Genomic DNA, 20,051 nt, shown 5'->3' on the forward strand with positions numbered 1-20,051 from the left:
GGCTGAAACATCTTAGACTTCTGCCACTGATGTTTTTTATTTGACCGATTAAAGATTTGGACTTTTTAGAAGCTGTGCAGGCGCATCATTTTTGTTCAAGTTTGTATATATATATATATATATATATATATATATATATATATAATATCTGTTTATATATACATAGGTCCCATTCCACTTTATGCAGAAAATTGGAAGTAAAATATTTACAGTAAATATACATTATAACACTTTTTTAAAAAATGAATAAATACTATTATCTTCTCCACATAATTGCGATACAACCCATAAGTATCTGAGCATACCCACCATATCCATGGGTCTCTCCACCTTAAATGTTTCCATATTAATGAATACTCTCACTTACCTCACCTCTCACCCAAATCAAGACTACCCCAAATCATCTCACTCATCCTAATGTCTGATAGAATTTGAGAAAAGTTATAGATTTTTGTTTAGATTCCTGATTGATTAATTAATGTATTCAATTCTTTTTCACACTGGTAGGTTAAAATACTATTGCATTACATTTACTTTTGTGTTTCACTGCATTTTAATTCATATCTTGATTGCACACAAGTCAGCTACTCCTTAGTAACTATTGTCTAGTATCTGTCTTCATTTGTTTGATATAGTACATAAGAGTATAAAAGGATACACTGTAGACACCCCTAAAAATAATCATATGGCTGGCCTCAAATTGTTAAATGACTATTTAATGCATGTCATGCCCTTAAGTACCACTGTAAAGGTGACAAATATAGGCAGGAAATAAATATAACGCTCACCCTCTCGAAACCTTATGTACGTCCCAATACTACTTTGTGGTGGAGTTCCAATTTCATGCAAGCTTGTTAGCCTTCTGGGAACACTCCACCACTGCATGATCGACCAACAACAGCCTGCATCAGACTGATCTTGGCTATGCCAATGACGTATCAATCACGTGTATGAACGAATCACCTATAGGTGGCCTGCTGGCTACCCAATCGGCAAAAAAGACAGATCACTGAGCAAATCACCTATAGGAGGCCAGCTGCGAATCACCTATAGGAGACCAGCCGCCTTATTTGCTTCATTTGTTTGACACAAACAGTCTCTTCATATATAAGCTACAACATAATTCTGTACTCTGTGAGTTCACCATTTTGTTTTGCATATCTATGTAATCATGTCCAGGATTCACAAATACTTCACACATCCCTGTGAACTTTTTCCCAAGGCTCTGACCTAGCAGCAAATGTTCATTTTGTCATATTTAAATGCATATACCTTACTGCCTTACCCTGTAAACTGTATAGAAATATGTCTGGGCTTCATTTGTAAATAGGAATGCCTGATGAAGGGAACTCAGTGTCCTGAAAGCTTGCAATTGTATCCACTTTTAGTTAGTTATTAAAGGTATTACTTGTACATCGCTTTTGTTATTTTCTTACAAAAGGATTCTTATTTTCTTTGAATGCATTTATGGGTGCATCTTAAAATTTTTCTAGGGGAGATGTACATAGTAAATGTAAATTCCTAACCACAGCATTATTGATACATCAAAGTTTATTCATGTTGTAGCAAATAGAGTATACAAACAGATTTACATCAGCCTCTATATTAAGACCAAATTGAGTTATGGGGGCCTATTTATCAAGCTCAGTATGGAGCTTGATGCCCCGTGTTTCCAGCGAGCATTCAGGCTCACCGGAAACAGAAGTTATGAAGCAGCGATCTAAAGACCACTGCTCCATAACTTGTCCGCCTGCTCTGAGGTCGCGGACAGAAATCAACTTGATCAAATACTATCGGGTTGATTTACACCCCCTGCTAGCGGCCGCTCGCACTATGTTAAATTTACCCCCTAGTATTGAGATAAAAAATCTCTTTAGTACAGATATAAGGATATGGAATGTCTTTTAAGTAAAAGGTAGATATTCCAGATATTCTATATCCTTATATCCGAATGATGATGCTTAAAACACCTTGCAACATGAGTGGAGGCATCAGGATTTTTAATATCCCTAATATGTTCTTGAACACAATCTCTAAACATTATTTTGGTCTTTCCAACATATTGCTGTTGGAAAGCACTGCAGATCAATAAATAAATTACATACATTGTACCACAATTCACTAAATATCAAATCCTATACCCTCTGTTGGTGTGATTAGTTCTAAAAGTGTCACTTAAAAGTTTGTTTTTCTGTAATATATTTAGTCATATCAATTCTACCTTTATTCACCCTATATTTTTTTATAGGTAAGTAGAGACTCCCATGACAAACCATCCACTTTTTTTTACCTTGACAAGTAGCTTTATATTATATTAACTATCCTGTAGTATAGTGCCTGTCCTTGTTCATATGTCAAATTGTTAAAAGCACATCTCTTATTCTGTTGGGTTATAGCTGCCACTTCCATTAATATCTCTTCTGATGCTCATTAAAAATTATCTACAACTATGTTTCTGAAATGAACTTTTAAACATGGTTTGATCGATCTGTTTTTCAGTAACCATATCTCCCTACTATTTAAAAAAACAGTTTTTAATGTTAAAATAGCACATTAAACTTGAAAATTATTTAATGCTTCCCCTGTATGTTATTGTCTGCTTCGTCACAATATAAACACCTGCTCATTAATGTTAAAGGAACAGCATATACTACCAGACAAAAAGTCGTTGATAGAGAACATGAGAGATATCCAAATACACTTATAATGCAAGTCAAAATTATATCTTGTGTAATCCCTGTATATAAATCTTGTATCGGCAACAGTAACATATAAAAGATACAATACAAATGACTTGACTAAACAGTAACAAACAATTGAATCTCGCTATTCCCTGATATTGTCACAAACCAAGTAGTGGTGGATGAGCATTGATAACAGCAATATAAAAGCTAAAAAATAATAATGTCATTGTTCTATAAGATGTTAAAGGGACTCGCAAAGAATTATCAAACCGGCACACATATAATTATAAAAAATATAGTATTAATACAATAAAGTATATTATATGCGGCCAACTGTTTCATACCCAATCACTATGGGGTGTGAGAGAGAAATGTTGATAGAGACCAAGCTATTACACCTCTGACTCAGCATCTAATACCCAGGCTACATAAGCAAAAGTTTCTAGACCTAAATTAGCAAATTTAATAAATGTAATAAATTTGATAAAGTAGAAAGAAATAGATCCTTTAAAATTAATCTCTTGTGTTAGTGAATGAAATACCCAAATCGTAAAGGAAAAGAAAATGTGTAAAAATGTGTTGCGTGAGTGATGAACAATATATGATTGTGTATAAAATAAAAATGTGAGGATGGAATAAGCATGCATAGGTAAAGATGCATGAATAATAAATGTACATAATACTAATGGGTGTTAGACTCTTACCTCTAATAATCGTGCCTAAAGGAGTAATGGATTTATAGATACATATAATATTTCAGTATATACTCATGCCCCTTATGACATTAAAGGAGGAGACAGAGTGGCTGTCCTTAATAGGAAAGAAGCCTTCTGGATCTTTAACTTATCCACAGGTGCTCCTCAGGGTATTAATAAAATTACTGATCTCAGATATTTTGTAGACTATGTCCTTTTACTTAGTCTGGCGAAGTTCAACATTTCATAGTATTTCATAGAAGTTGTGTATACGGATGTGTATATAATAATTATCTTTGACCTGGTCCCTATCTGTTTATCCTACGAAGAACCCAAAGTTATGCTCATTTTACCCACCCTTGCCACTACAGCTCTACAAGGTATGAGCTGGCCCTTAATTTAATGTAACCCATATTTCGAAAGATATAATTAAGGGTCTTTTCACCTCAGTTAGTAGAAATAGTAACCACAGCTCCACAAGGTATGAGCTGGCCCTTGGTTTAACCCATATTTTGAAAGATATAATTAAGGGTCATTCTACCGTAGTTAGTAGAAATAGTGAATTTATTATATTTATTATTCACACTGTTTCTTTAAATATTAATATTTACGAGTCTAGCCCTCACATTAATAATAGTCTGGATAAGGACACCATGTGCACTCTTAATTTTATCATTTATTTTTATTCTTACTTTTAGTCTTTCTTTATCTTTATATTTTTAAAGAGTAGGATTTGGTTATATCATCACTTGTTTATTAGATTTACTGAAATATTATATATATATATATTTTATTGCATATCAAGCATATGTTTTTATACTGGTTTTAAATAAAACTGCCTTCTTCGATACCCCCGCTCTTTCGACTGTTGTGTTCTGGTTGGTCCGCTTGCTTGTCTCTCCAATAGAGTCATCAGTGATTGGATGCACCACGGACGGCTATCTCCTGACACTCCTACTACCAGCAGCTGCTGATTGGACCCTGGAGTTCCGGACACTCTCTCCTACTGGTCTGTCTGTCGGGCGACTAAGGTCCCGTCCTGCGCAGTGAGGCATACGTTTATGCCGCAATCCTTGTGAGTACCCCGCTCTTGGGTTTGTGTGTTATCTCCTGTTCCCCGAACGTTGTGTAAACGATACTGTCCCATAAGGCGCCTCTCTTTTTTCTGCTCCTACAGATATTTGTTACGTCTATCCCTAAGAGTGCTGCCACATCTATCGAGTGCTTGGTCTGTTCCAGGAATCTTATTCCCCTTACGACTCTTCTCCAGCTGGATCACGGCTTCTTCTGTGCGCACCTCCAGGAGGGTTTTTTTCCCTTACAATCTCCACTCATTCTGAAATATTATATGTATCTATAAATCCATTACTCCTTTAGGCACGATTATTAGAGGTAAGAGTCTAACACCCATTAGTATTATGTACATTTATTATTCATGCATCTTTACCTATGCATGCTTATTCCATCCTCACATTTTTATTTTATACACAATCATATATTGTTCATCACTCACGCAACACATTTTTACACATTTTCTTTTCCTTTACGATTTGGGTATTTCATTCACTAACACAAGAGATTCATTTTAAAGGATCTATTTCTTTCTACTTTATCAAATTTATTACATTTATTAAATTTGCTAATTTAGGTCTAGAAACTTTTGCTTATGTAGCCTGGGTATTAGATGCTGAGTCAGAGGTGTAATAGCTTGGTCTCTATCAACATTTCTCTCTCACACCCCATAGTGATTGGGTGTGAAACAGTTGGCCGCATATAATATACTTTATTGTATTAATACTATATTTTTTATAATTATATGTGTGCCGGTTTGATAATTCTTTGTGAGTCCCTTTAACATCTTATAGAACAATTACATTATTATTTTTTAGCTTGTATATTGTTGTTTTCAATGCTCATCCAGCACTACTTGGTTTGTGACAATATCAGGGAATAGCGAGATTCAATTGTTTGTTACTGTTTAGTCAAGTCATTTGTATTGTATCTTTTATATGTTACTGTTGCTGATACAAGATTTATATACAGGGATTACACAAGATACAATTTTGACTTGCATTATAAGTGTATTTGGATATCTCTCATGTTCTCTATCAACAACTTTTTGTCTGGTAGTATATGCTGTTCCTTTAACATTAATGAGCAGGTGTTTATATTGTGACGTAGCTAGGTGAGACTTTTTAAGCTGTGTCTGTATTGACATGTTTAGTCCCTGACGAAGTGCCTACGGGCAGGAAACGCGTCAGACGTTTCAGTTGTTCTCAGTTCACTCCTGAGCTTGTTTGCACCCTGTGATTGTTGTATGACTTACAATAAAGTCTGTGTTTTTACCTGCACCAACGCCCTGCGGATGTGTTTAGTTCTATTACAGGTGACTCTGTTCTACGTCCAACTCTGAGGACTCGCCGTCCCGTGAGGTGCATACCCATCAATCATCTCCATTGTCACATGCAGCTTCCCATAGCACGCCTTATCCTCCATCTGGAGGGAGCCTTTTACCATCAGACTTTACCACTTAGTTAAAGACGGCTGTGCCTGAGGCCCTTAGTGCTTTACCTCGCCCTGATAAGTGCAAGTGAAAGGTTAAACATAGCTCTCCAGTCCAGGGGACATCCAGTGATTTACTTGATTTGTCTGCTTTTCAAGTATCCCAGGATGGGTCAAACTCTGAGTCTTCAGAGGGTGAAATTTCTAGATCGGAGTCTGCTACCTCTAGGCCTCCGGAGGCAGCCTTTAGATTTAAAATTGAACACCTACGTTTTCTTCTAAAGGAGGTTCTGTCGACATTAGAGGTTCCAGAGGCCAAGTTGCCCGATGAACCTTTGATCCCTAAATTAGAGTGTATGAGGACAGGGTAGCACTGCTAACTTTTCCTGTGCCTGTAAAGATGGTGAATATTATTAAAAAAAATAGGATAGAATTGGATCTTTCTTTTCCCTTTTGCCTTTAAAAAATTATTCTCGGTCCCGGACTCTCAGCTGGAGTTGTGGGGTTCCGTCCCTAAGGTGGATGGTGCTATCTCCACGTTAGTTAAGCATACTACTATCCCTCTGGAGGATCGCTCATCTTTCAGAGAGCCAATGAATAAGAAAATGGAAACTTTTCTCAGGAAAATGTTTCAGCATACGGGATATTTATTTCAACTGGCAGCGGCCGTTGCCTCGGTTGCTGGAGCTGCGGAGCTTGCTTGTTTGTGGCATATTCTGGGAAGCATAAGGGCCAGAAGGTCTATTCGACTTCCTTATCTTTTTGGTTGAGGATTCTTATCCACTTAGATTATGAGACAGCGGGACATATACCTCCTAAGAGAATTACGTCTCATTATACTCCTCTTAGTCCTTAAGGAACAAGGCCTCTATGGATCAGCTTTGCAAGGTGGCTACCTGGTCCTCCTTACACACTTTTTCTAAATTTTACAAGTTTGATGTTTTTGCTTCAGCTGAAGCAGTCTTTGGGAGAAAGGTTTTGCAGGCTGTGGTGCCCTCAGATTAGGGTCTGCATCTCTTTTTGTCTCTCCCGTTTTCATTCAGTGTCCTCTAGAGCTTGGGTATATGTTTCCCAACAGTAAGGAATGAAGCCATGGACTCTCCTTGTATTAAGAAGGAAAACATAAATTATGCTTACCAGATAATTTGATTTCCTTCTGTACAAAGAGAGTCCACGGCCCCCACCCGTGTTCTTCAATGGACAGCCCCCTAAATTATAATTGTCTTAATTGCACCTTTTATACCCTGATTTTTCTCCTATTGTTCCTTGTTCCTTCGGCAGAATGACTGGGGGATGGGGGAAGTTGGAGAGGTATTTAAGCCTTTGGCTGGGGTTTCTTTGCCTCCTCCTGGTGGCCAGGTTCAGTATTTCCCAACAGTAAGGAATAAAGCCGTGGACTCTCCTTGTACAGAAGGAAATTAAATTAACTGGTAAGCATAATTCATGTTTTTAACATCTAAAATGCTGTGAAACAGGTTGATGTGGGTTGTAGGGGAAAAACATCACAACTAAACTTTTTACTTCAACCTTTAGATCACTCAGATCCTGTATAGAAATATTAATGACATTATTTAAATGTACTTTGTTTGGTTTCTATTACCCATAAGGCAAGAGATCTAGAGACTTACCCTCAACTGACTACTTTTCTTTCATACAGGTAGTGAAAGTCCAAAATTCATTACTCCTGGGACTTACTCTTCCCTGCCGCTTAGAGGAGACAAAGATTCCCAAACCCCAAGAGCTCTATAAAACTGCCCACAACTCACTGGTAACTTAGTTTTGTCTCCACTGGAGGAAAGTGAAGAATGAAGATGTGCATTTGATTATTCATGGTTTGAGTCTAGGCCCATTTCAATTCAGAGTGTAGTTTTCTTTACATAGCGATGCATATGAAGTATGGGTAGTGGCATATTTTTCACCTGTTGGGATTTAGTCACAAACCAATCACCAATTTGAATATTATATTAGAATTCGAAAACTATATTTCACATTCGAATTCGAAATATAATATTCAAATTTGATTCTAATCGAATTCGATGAGATATATCATATTCGAATTCGAAATGTTATATTCGAATTCGATTGAATATATTATATACTATTTGTAATGAGATATTCGAATTCGATTTAAATTTCGAAATAGTATTTGCTTTTCTAATGTACTATTCAAATTCGAATTTGTTATTATAATGCTATTATATTATAAATATTCGAAATTTTCGAATTTGATTTTAATTTCGAAATTGTATTTCTTAACTAAAATTGTATTTTTAAATGTAATATTCGAATTCGAATTATTTAATATTCGAATTTAAACATTTAAATCAAGTTATTCCCTCCCATATGTAAATGTTATAAATAGATGTAGTTCTTAACATTTCATTTGAAAGGTTTAGTTTTGGAGAAGGACGTACTGGTTTTGTGGTCGTGTACTCATGTTGGATTATTTGGATACCAATTTTTTTCTATATGCTATTATCTATTTGCTCCTGTGGCATCTTTTTTTGGAATTTTGTGTGGACAACTGTGGAGGGTGGACTGCACACCGTGAGAAGACGCATTTGTTATCTTCATCTTCAATCAATTTCATCAATATTTGTGAAGGTAATATGCGGTCTATTTATTTTTATAGGCAAAATACAGGCCATATTTTCATGCTGTCTTAACTAGAGCACTGGTGAAATAATCAGTACCTAAGGTGAGAGCCAATTTAGTTAACATGGTTACTGATTATTTTACCTGTGCTCCAGTTAAAGTGATATGAAGCAGATTTTTTTTTTTTTTCATGATTCAGATATTTCTTTCAATTTTACCAAGAGAATTGAGAAACATTGATAATAGGAGTAAAATTGAAAGTTGCTTAAAATTGCATGTTCTGCCTCTGTCTGAATCAGTAAACTTTAATTTTGACTAGACAATTCTTTTAAGACGTTATAAAGATAGCCTACTACTAGCCTAGGTTAACTTGAGGACTGTGGTTGAGAAGTACTGATGTTCATCATAGAGATGTTGTAATTGTTGTAATGTAGTGTTGTTGTTTTTTTACTGTGCTGCCTGCTAGTCCTGCGTTGTAGTATGGAATTGGGCATTGGCAATTTGGCAGCCAGTGATGCTGACTAGGTTCTAATTTATATGTATTGTATATATACTCGATTTTATTTGAGATTTTTGAACTCTGATATGTATAATTAGGTACTGTAATGTAAAATGCTTATTTTAATATATTTATTTATTTATTTTTATTGGATTTTTTCATTTTTTTTTTTTTTTTAAATGGTATGCATTTTTTTGGCTTTGCATTTTGATGAGTTGATAATGCTGTAGTGCTATATTTACCTATGTTGATTGTATTGTATTGTATTTTTTTCTATTGGAAATTACCGGCTAGATTTGGAGTTTTGTCGGTAACGACCCGAAAAACTAACGCCGGCTTTTTTCTGGCCGCACCATAAAAATAACTCTGGTATTGAGAGACCACATAAAGGCTGCGTTAGGCTCCAAAAAAGGAGCGTAGAGCATTTTTAACGCAGCTTCAACTCTCGATATCAGAGTTGCTTACGGACGTGGCCAGCCTCAAAAACGTGCTCGTGCACGATTCCCCCATAGGAAACAATGGGGCTGTTTGAGCTGAAAAAAAACCAAACACCTGCAAAAAAGCCGCGTTCAGCTCCTAACGCAGCCCCATTGTTTGCTATGCGGTAACCCTTCCTACGTCTACACTTAACACTCTAACATGTACCCCGAGTCTAAACACCCCTAACCTTACACTTATTAACCCCTAATCTGCCGCCCCCGCTATCGCTGACCCCTGCATATTATTATTAACCCCTAATCTGCCGCTCCGTAAACCGCCGCTACTTACATTATCCTTATGTACCCCTAATCTGCTGCCCTAACATCGCCGACCCCTATATTATATTTATTAACCCCTAATCTGCCCCCCACAACGTCGCCTCCACCTGCCTACACTTATTAACCCCTAATCTGCCGACCGGACCTGAGCGCTACTATAATAAAGTTATTAACCCCTAATCCGCCTCACTAACCCTATCATAAATAGTATTAACCCCTAATCTGCCCTCCCTAACATCGCCGACACCTAACTTCAAACATTAATCCCTAATCTGCCGACTGGAGCTCACCGCTATTCTAATAAATGTATTAACCCCTAAAGCTAAGTCTAACCCTAACACTAACACCCCCCTAAGTTAAATATAATTTAAATCTAACGAAATTAATTAACTCTTATTAAATAAATTATTCCTATTTAAAGCTAAATACTTACCTGTAAAATAAATCCTAATATAGCTACAATATAAATTATAATTATATTATAGCTATTTTAGGATTTATATTTATTTTACAGGTAACTTTGTATTTATTTTAACCAGGTACAATAGCTATTAAATAGTTAAGAACTATTTAATAGCTAAAATAGTTAAAATAATGACAAATTTACCTGTAAAAGAAATCCTAACCTAAGTTACAATTAAACCTAACACTAGACTATCAATAAATTAATTAAATAAACTACCTACAATTACCTACAATTAACCTAACACTACACTATCAATAAATTAATTAAATACAATTGCTACAAATAAATACAATTAAATAAACTAGCTAAAGTACAAAAAATAAAAAAGAACTAAGTTACAAAAAATAAAAAAATATTTACAAACATAAGAAAAATATTACAACAATTTTAAACTAATTACACCTACTCTAAGCCCCCTAATAAAATAACAAAGCCCCCCAAAATAAAAAAAATGCCCTACCCTATTCTAAATTACTAAAGTTCAAAGCTCTTTTACCTTACCAGCCCTGAACAGGGCCCTTTGCGGGGCATGCCCCAAGAAATATAGGATTCTATCAGCCAATCAGAATTGATAGGATTCTATCAGCCAATCAGAATTAAGGTAGGAATATTCTGATTGGCTGATGGAATCAGCCAATCAGAATCAAGTTCAATCCGATTGGCTGATCCGATCAGCCAATCAGATTGAGCTTGCATTCTATTGGCTGATCGGAAAAGCCAATAGAATGCGAGCTCAATCTGATGGGCTGATCGGATCAGCCAATCGGATTGAACTTGATTCTGATTGGCTGATTCCATCAGTCAATCAGAATATTCCTACCTTAATTCCGATTGGCTGATAGAATCCTATCAGCCAATCGGAATTCGAGGGACGCCATCTTGGATGACGTCATTTAAAGGAACCGTCATTCGTCGTTCAGTCGTCGGCCAGGATGGATGTTCCGCGGTGGAGGTCTTCAGGATGCTGCCGCTTCGCTCCGGATGGATGCCGCTTGGATGAAGACTTCAATCGGATGGAAGACCTCTTCTGCCCCGCTTGGATGAAGACTTCAGCCGGATCATGGACCTCTTCAGCCCCCCGCTTGGGCTTGGATCAGGACATCGGAGGAGCTCTTCTGGACGGATCGGTGTGATACCCGGTGAGGTGAAGACAAGGTAGGATGATCTTCAGGGGCTTAGTGTTAGGTTTATTTAAGGGGGGTTTGGGTTAGATAAGGGGTATGTGGGTGGTGGGTTGTAATGTTGGGGGGCTTGGGTATTGTATGTTTTTTTTTACAGGCAAAAGAGCAGTATTTCTTGGGGCATGCCCCGCAAAGGGCCCTGTTCAGGGCTGGTAAGGTAAAAGAGCTTTGAACTTTAGTAATTTAGAATAGGGTAGGGCATTTTTTTATTTTGGGGGGCTTTGTTATTTTATTAGGGGGCTTAGAGTAGGTGTAATTAGTTTAAAATTGTTGTAATATTTTTCTTATGTTTGTAAATATTTTTTTATTTTTTGTAACTTAGTTCTTTTTTATTTTTTGTACTTTAGCTAGTTTATTTAATTGTATTTATTTGTAGCAATTGTATTTAATTAATTTATTGATAGTGTAGTGTTAGGTTAATTGTAGGTAATTGTAGGTAGTTTATTTAATTAATTTATTGATAGTCTAGTGTTAGGTTTAATTGTAACTTAGGTTAGGATTTCTTTTACAGGTAAATTTGTTATTATTTTAACTATTTTAGCTATTAAATAGTTCTTAACTATTTAATAGCTATTGTACCTGGTTAAAATAAATACAAAGTTACCTGTAAAATAAATATAAATCCTAAAATAGCTATAATATAATTATAATTTATATTGTAGCTATATTAGGATTTAGTTTACAGGTAAGTATTTACCTTTAAATAGGAATAATTTATTTAATAAGAGTTAATTAATTTCGTTAGATTTAAATTATATTTAATTTAGGGGGGTGTTAGTGTTAGGGTTAGACTTAGCTTTAGGGGTTAATACATTTATTAGAATAGCGGTGAGCTCCGGTCGGCAGATTAGGAGTTAATAATTGAAGTTAGGTGTCGGCGATGTTAGGGAGGGCAGATTAGGGGTTAATACTATTTATTATAGGGTTAGTGAGGCGGATTAGGGGTTAATAACTATATTATAGTAGCACTCAGGTCCGGTCGGCAGATTAGGGGTTAATAAGTGTAGGCAGGTGGAGGCGACGTTGAGGGGGGCAGATTAGGGGTTAATAAATATAATATAGGGGTCGGCGGTGTTAGGGGCAGCAGATTAGGGGTACATAAGGATAACGTAGGTGGCGGCGCTTTGCGGTCGGCAGATTAGGGTTTAATAAGTGTAGGTAGGTGGAGGCGACATTGTGGGGGGCAGGTTAGGGGTTAATAAATATAATACGGGGATTGGCGGTGTTAGGGGCAGCAGATTAGGGGTACATAAGGATAACGTAGGTGGTGGTCGGCAGATTAGGGGTTAAAAAATTATTCGAGTGTCGGCGATGTGGGGGGACCTTGGTTTAGGGGTACATAGGTAGTTTATGGGTGCTAGTGTACTTTAGAGTACAGTAGTTAAGAGCTTTATAAACCGGCGTTAGCCCAGAAAGCTCTTAACTACTGACTTTTTTCCTGCGGCTGGAGTTTTGTCGTTAGATGTCTAACGCTCACTTCAGAAACGACTCTAAATACCGGAGTTAGAAAGATCCCATTGAAAAGATAGGATACGCAATTGACGTAAGGGGATCTGCGGTATGGAAAAGTCGCGGCTGAAAAGTGAGCGTTAGACCCTATTTTGAGTGACTCCAAATACCGGCGGTAGCCTAAAACCAGCGTTAGGAGCCTCTAACGCTGGTTTTCACGGCTAACGCCAAACTCCAAATCTAGGTCATTAAGTTTTAAACAACATTCCAATTTCCTTCTATTAGCTAATTTGCTTCATTCTTTAGATATCTTTTTTTGAAGATATAGTAATGCACATGGGTGAACCAATCACACAAAGCATCTATGTGCAGCAACCAATCAGCAGCTACATATGCTATCTAGATATACTTTTGAGCAAAGGATATCAAGAGAATGAAGTAAATTAGATAATAGAAGTAATTAGAAAGTTGTTTAAAATCACATGCTCTTTCTGAATCATGAAAGAAAAAAATGTGGGTTTCATGTCCCTTTAATAAAGTTATGATGGTGTTATTTTCGAATTTTATATCTTTTATAGTTATTATGGAGCTCATTTCGAATTTAAGGCCAATATAGTAGTTATATGAAGTGATAGATGTGTTTAATTTTTTTAATTTCGAATTTCAGTTATTATTGTGTTAATTTCGAATTATTAACTATTAAAGATGTAAAATTCGAATTTTAATTCTAAATGAACTATCTTCTCTATTATTAATTACTAAAGGTGTTAAAATTCGAATTTAAAATAGAAATCAACACATATCACTTTATATGACTATATAAAGTGATAGAGGTCTTGATTTCGAATTAAAATTCGAATTTTAACACAACTATTAAAGGGACACTCAAGTCAAAATTAAACTTCATTATTCAGATACAGCATGCAATTTTAAACAACTTTCCAATTTACTTCCATTAAAAAAATGTGCACAATCTTTTTATATTTACACTTTTTGAGTCACCAACTCCTACTGAGCATGTGCAAGAATTCACAGCATATACGTATATGCATTTGTGATTGGCTGATGACTGTCACATGATACAGGGGGAGTGGAAATAGACATAACTTTGCAATTTATTTAACAAAAATCTAGTACTCATTTGAAGTTCAGACTAAGTGCTATTGCATTGTCTTCTTATCATGCATTTGTTGATTATGCAAATCTACAGTGTTGACTGGTCCTTTAACTATAATAGATATGATAATTTCGAATTTTACATATTTGTTATAGTTATTGTTTTATTTTCGAATTGTATGTATTATTGTATTATTTTCTAATTTAAAACTATAGCAAAGATGTAAAATTCAAAATTTTATTCGAAATTAACACATCTTATCTATTATAGCTACTAGTGCTGTTAAAATTCGATTTTTAATTCGAAACCAACACTTCCATCCCTTAATCTAACTATTAAGTGATAGATGTGTTGATTTCGAATTAAAAATCGAAATTTAACTCCACTATTAACTATAATAGATATGTTCATTTCGAATTCGAATTTTACATATTTGTTATAGTTATGTTTTATTTTCGAATTGTATGTATTGTGTTAATTTCGAATTTAAAACAATAACAATGGTGTAAAATTCGAATTCGAATTTTAATTCGAAATTAACCCATCTTATCTATTATAGTTACTTGTGCTGTTAAAATTCGAATTTTAATTTGAAACCATTACCTCCATCACTTAATCTAACAATTAAATGATAGAGGTGTTGATTTCGAATTAAAATTCGAATTTTAACAGCACTATTAACTATAATAGATATGTTCATTTCGAATTCGAATTTTACATCTTTGTTATAGTTATTGTTTTAGTTTCGAATTGTATGTATTACAGTGTTAATTTCAAATTTAAAACTATATTAAAGATGTAAAAATCGAATTCGAATTTTAATTCGAAATTAGTACATCTTATCTATTATAGTTACAAGTAGTGTTAATATTCGAATTTTAATTCGAAATCAACACTTCCATCACTTTCTATAACTATTAAATGATAGCGGTGTTGATTTCGAATTAAAATTCGAATTTTAACAACACTATTAACTATAATACATATGTTCATTTCGAATTCAAATTTTACATATTTATTATAGTTATTGTTTTATTTTCGAATTGTATGCAACATTATGTTAATTTTGAATTTAAAACTATTGCAAAGATGTAAAATTCAAATTCGAATTTTAATTCGAAATTAGCACATCTTATCTATTATAGTTACAAGTACTGTTAATATTCGAATTTTAATTCGAAACCAACACCTCCATCACATAGTATAACTATTAAATGATAGAGGTGTTGATTTCGAATTAAAATTCGAATTTTAACAGCATTATTAACTATAATACATATATTCATTTCGAATTCGAATTTTACATATTTATTATACTTATTATTTTATTTTCGAATTGTATGTAACATTATGTTAATTTTGAATTTAAAACTATTGCAAAGATGTAAAATTCGAATTTTAATTCGAAATTAGCACAGCTTATCTATTATAGTTACAAGTAGTGTTAATATATTCGAATTTTAATTCGAAACCAACAACGCCATCACATAGTATAACTATTAAATGATAGAGGTGTTGATTTCAAATTAAAATTCGAATTTTAACAGCACTATTAACTATAATACATATGTTCATTTCGAATTCGAATTTTACATCTTTATTATAGTTATTGTTTTATTTTCGAATTGTATGTATCATTATGTTAATTTCGAATTTAAAACAATAGCAAAGATTTAAAATTCGAATTCGAATTTTAATTCCAAATTAGCACATCTTATCTATAATGGTTACTAGTGGTGTTAAAATTCGAATTTTAATTCGAAATTAACACATCTTAGCTATTATAGTTACTACTAGAAGTGTTAAAATTCGAATTTTAACACCATTCCATTACTAACTATAATAGATAAGATGGTTTTATTTCTAATTAAAATTAGAATTCAAATTTTTTATCTTAGTTATCAAAGTCTAAGACAGTTGGTCTCCCATTTGGCTAAATGTTTGAAATGAGACCCCTCCACGCTTGTAATGTATTTATTAAAATTGCATAAGTACACGTACACACGCACACACAGTCATACACACACATTCTCATACACACACACACACACAATCTCATACACACACTCTCATACACACACACTTTCAGACACACTCATACATACATACTCTCATACACACACACTCTTACACACACACACACTCTAATACACAAACACTGATACAACCACACACACACACACAGAATCTCATGCACACACATACTCTCGCATACACGCACTCTCATACACACACAATCCCATACACACATACTCTCATACACACACTCTCTCATACACACACAGTCTCATACACAGACTCATACAACCACACACACACTCATACACACACACACTCACTCACATACATACACACACACTCACGTATACTACACTACAAGTTTTAACAACTATATAGTTCTACTCTGCTTTGTCAATAAAGAACATTCAAAATCACATAGTCAGTAGACTATACAAAAATGTAATACATTTCTATTAACTTTGGTTTGCATACTAGACATATACGTAATGTTATATGTATTATATATATATATATATGTATTATTTGGGTGTATATGTATGTGTTTTATCCTAAGTTAAATCATTGTTAATTATAGAATGAGAAGATTTATACAGCAGCAGCAGTAGCAGCAAGAAATAACGACACAGACGTGCAATAGCATTTTGTCACTCATCAAATTTTATTATTCAATAAAATTAAAGCAGTGTCCTCTTTAATTGGAATCTACCAAGATGCCAAAAAAAGTTGCAAGAAGAATGATTTCAGCTTCCAGCAGCAGCAGTCAACAGCAGCAAAAGCAAATGGAGACCAATAATGATGCAGTTGAAGTAGTTAAAGAGACCAAAGTGTCCGGAACCACACGCAGTGGTCGTCAAAGAATGGCAATTCATGCATTTTTGAAGAAAAAAAAATCCCCCAATTGGATCTGAACATGCAGAGCAGCAGTGCTTGCAGGAAGCAGCATTTGAAAAATCCACTTCTATTAATGAATTACCCAGAGAACCAGCAGGTGATAATGGAGTTGATCTTGAAATAACTATGGAAACTTCCGGAAGGAATAGCAGCAGCAGTAGCAGCATCTCTGTAGAAAATGAAAATAATTCTGAATTGGAATTTGAAGATTGTATATCTGAAGGATCTCTGTATACTCCAAATCTCCATTGTGATTCTGATGATTCAGTACCATTGAGGAACCAAATCCACCTTGCACCATCACTTCTACGTATCCACTGTTCCAAAAGCATCTCAAACGTGCTATTCCATCCAAAGAGTCACCAATGTTGCAGTCACAGTCAGATAGAATTCATTCTAATGCTGCCAACGGGGCCAAACAAAGAAAAATTCAAACAATTGAACCACTAGATGCTACACCACCACAAGTTGCAACTTGTGAAATAAGAGCAGCTGGCGCTGCTGTAATGGAAATTCCATCATCATCATCCATTACGACTCCCAGGTCACGTAGTAGTGCAGTAGGTGGTAGTGTAGTTTGGAATTTTTATTCTGTCGATAAACTAGATCAAAGTAAAGCAACATGTAAAATATGTAATAAAAAAATAAGTCGAGGAAAAGCAGGAAGTAATTTGGGAACCACTTCCTTGCGGTCTCATATGAATAGTAGACATAAAGTGATATGGGACAGATATTTAAATAAAAATCTTGCTTTATCCACAGAAAGAAATACTAATGTTATGCTACCACCTACTGCCAATGATGATGGCTTTAATAACACCAGTAGAAGTTCATGCAGCAGCAGCAATCAACTTTTATCAAATTTAGTGCCAAGTTCTGGGAGTACAGCAGTGTCTAAGCGACAGAGTACTTTACAAGTTGCTTTTGAAAGTGGTCAGAAATATCCCCCAAACCATGAACGTGTTCGCCAAATTAATTTTAAAGTTGCAAAAATGCTTGCAATCGATATGCTTCCTTTTAAATTTGTTGAAGGTCAAGGCTTTCGGGAATTAATACAATCAGTGGTTCCCCGTTGGCAAATCCCGAGTCGTCATTATTTTTCACGAAAAGGTGTTCCAGAAATTCATAAAATTGTTTTACAAAATGTTGGCAAACAATTAGAAATGTCAGAGTGTAACAAAGTTCATATTACAACTGACATGTGGACAAGTCCACAGGGTGCAGACTATATGACTGTGACTGCACATTGGGTATCATTTGCCGTAAGTAATGACTCTAATGAGTATGTTTCCTCAAGGCCAATGCGACGCATATCTTATCGTAAGCATGCAACACTGTGCATGAATAGTTTTGAACGAAAGAATCACAATGCAGCTAATATTCTTGATAAGCTGAATTAAGTAATAAATTTTTGGTTTTTGCCATGCAGCCTCACGGTTGGTTTTGTGTCTTCAGACAATGGCTCTAACATTGTTTGTGCACTCAAGAATGGACAAATGATACATGTGCCTTGTTTTGCACATATATTACATTTGGTTGTTAATAAATTTCTTTCAGATTCAACACATATTCATGACATGTTGAATGCTTCTTGAAAGATATGCTCGCATTTCCACCGTTCCTACCATGCCCAAAATTCGTTACTAAGATTACAAGAAAATAATAATTTGCCACGCCATCAACTCATAATTGATGTTTCTACGCGATGGAATAGCACGTTTGACATGCTTCAATGCCTTTATGAACAACGAAAGGCAATAATTGAATACCTTATGACTTTAAGAAAAACATTAGATGGTGTCCATTTGACTTTGGCACAGTGGCATCTTATGAGTGATGAGTGCAAGGTTCTTCAGCCATTTAAAGAGGCAACATTAATGGTAAGTGAACAAGATGCAAGCCTTAGTCAGGTCCTTCCATTAATTTCGCTTCTTGAAACTAGACTGAGTTCCTTGCATCAAGTACAAGATAACTGTCTATCTGATTCTGATGAAGATGATGATGATATAGAGTTGTTTGATCTTGCTCAGCTTGGAAGAAAATTAATTTTGTGTTTGTTGAAAGATCCAAGGATCATCTCCATCAAAAAAAGAGTTGAGTACATTCTTGCTACTCTGTTGGACCCACGTTTTAAAGGTCAGATGTATAATTTTGTTGAGGGAAAAGAACATATGGTTGAGAGATGCAAGGGAGTACTCATCTCCAAAGTAAAGCAAGAAATTGAAATGAATCGGCGAGCAAACTCAAACAACTCTACAAATCAGTCTAGCAGCAGTTGCACTGGTAGTGGTCGGCCTTCTTTCCCAGATTGTAACAGTTCTGAGTCTGACTCAATATCTGACAATTCAGTGTGCGGCGGTAATTCCACTAACTCATTGTGGGGTCTTTTTGGTAAATATGGCTACAGGTCAAGATACAACATTACATGAAGACAATCAGTGTTCTTCAGTGCAAATAGTAACTGCATATATGTTGGATAACACTTTTATCGAGCCTCGTTCTGACCCACTGAGTTACTGGAAAGCCAAAAAAATATTATGGCCTGAATTGTCACATATTGCCTTTCAATATTTAAGTTGTCCCCCAACGAGTGTTCAGTCAGAGCGTGTGTTTAGTGTTGCTGGTAGTGTTGTGACTAATCATCAAAATAGACTATCTAGTGTAAATGTTGACTGTTTAACATTTCTCAAAATGAATCAACACTGGATACCAGAAAAACATCAGTTGGAGGCTATCAGACAAAACACTACCGGCAGCAGTGATACAGACGACGATGATCCCTCAGAACAAAGACCAATTGTGTTTGCGGTGGATACAAATATGTAAACCTCACCCAATTTTTTTTTTAAAAGGATATAAAATATAAAAATAATTTTTTAAAAATCAAACTATAAAAGATAATTTTTATTTTTTATGTCCTTTTACTGCTTCCTCGGCTGTCCTACCGCTACCTACTGCTACTGCTGCTGGATTTCGAATCAGATAAACAGTGTCTTGTACTACTAGAATTTAATGTTATATGATATTCAGCATTCATAATCTACAGTTGATGTTGCTACTGCTGCTGCTATTTCTGCAAATTATAGTATTTATTTTGTAAAAAAAGAACATGAAAAATCGACCATCACCACCTTGCGAATATTTTTAAAAAATGGCGCAAAACAAAGGGTTTCTTTAAAGAAGAGGACTTCT

The 20,051-nt window shown here is 35.0% G+C and overlaps 1 protein-coding gene across 2 annotated transcripts in view; it reads left to right on the forward strand.

The window, feature by feature from the left end:
* The window catches only part of LOC128653000 (zinc finger BED domain-containing protein 6-like), a 78,927-nt gene extending 58,907 nt beyond the window's left edge, over nucleotides 1-20,020 (forward strand). The window contains exons 1-2 of one of the 2 annotated variants that reach the window (XM_053706026.1): nucleotides 8,259-8,485; nucleotides 16,543-20,020. In XM_053706026.1, the coding sequence (XP_053562001.1) occupies nucleotides 17,225-18,259 (1,035 nt within the window). In that variant the 5' untranslated portion in view covers nucleotides 8,259-8,485; nucleotides 16,543-17,224 and the 3' untranslated portion in view covers nucleotides 18,260-20,020. Of the gene's footprint in view, nucleotides 1-8,258; nucleotides 8,486-16,542 lie in introns of those variants that run through there. The other variant, XM_053706025.1, reaches the window with a different exon arrangement.
* Nucleotides 20,021-20,051: the final 31 nt, after the last annotated feature.

Source organism: Bombina bombina, chromosome 3 (assembly GCF_027579735.1).
Source record: "Bombina bombina isolate aBomBom1 chromosome 3, aBomBom1.pri, whole genome shotgun sequence".
In the NCBI taxonomy this organism is placed as follows: Eukaryota; Metazoa; Chordata; class Amphibia; order Anura; family Bombinatoridae; genus Bombina; species Bombina bombina.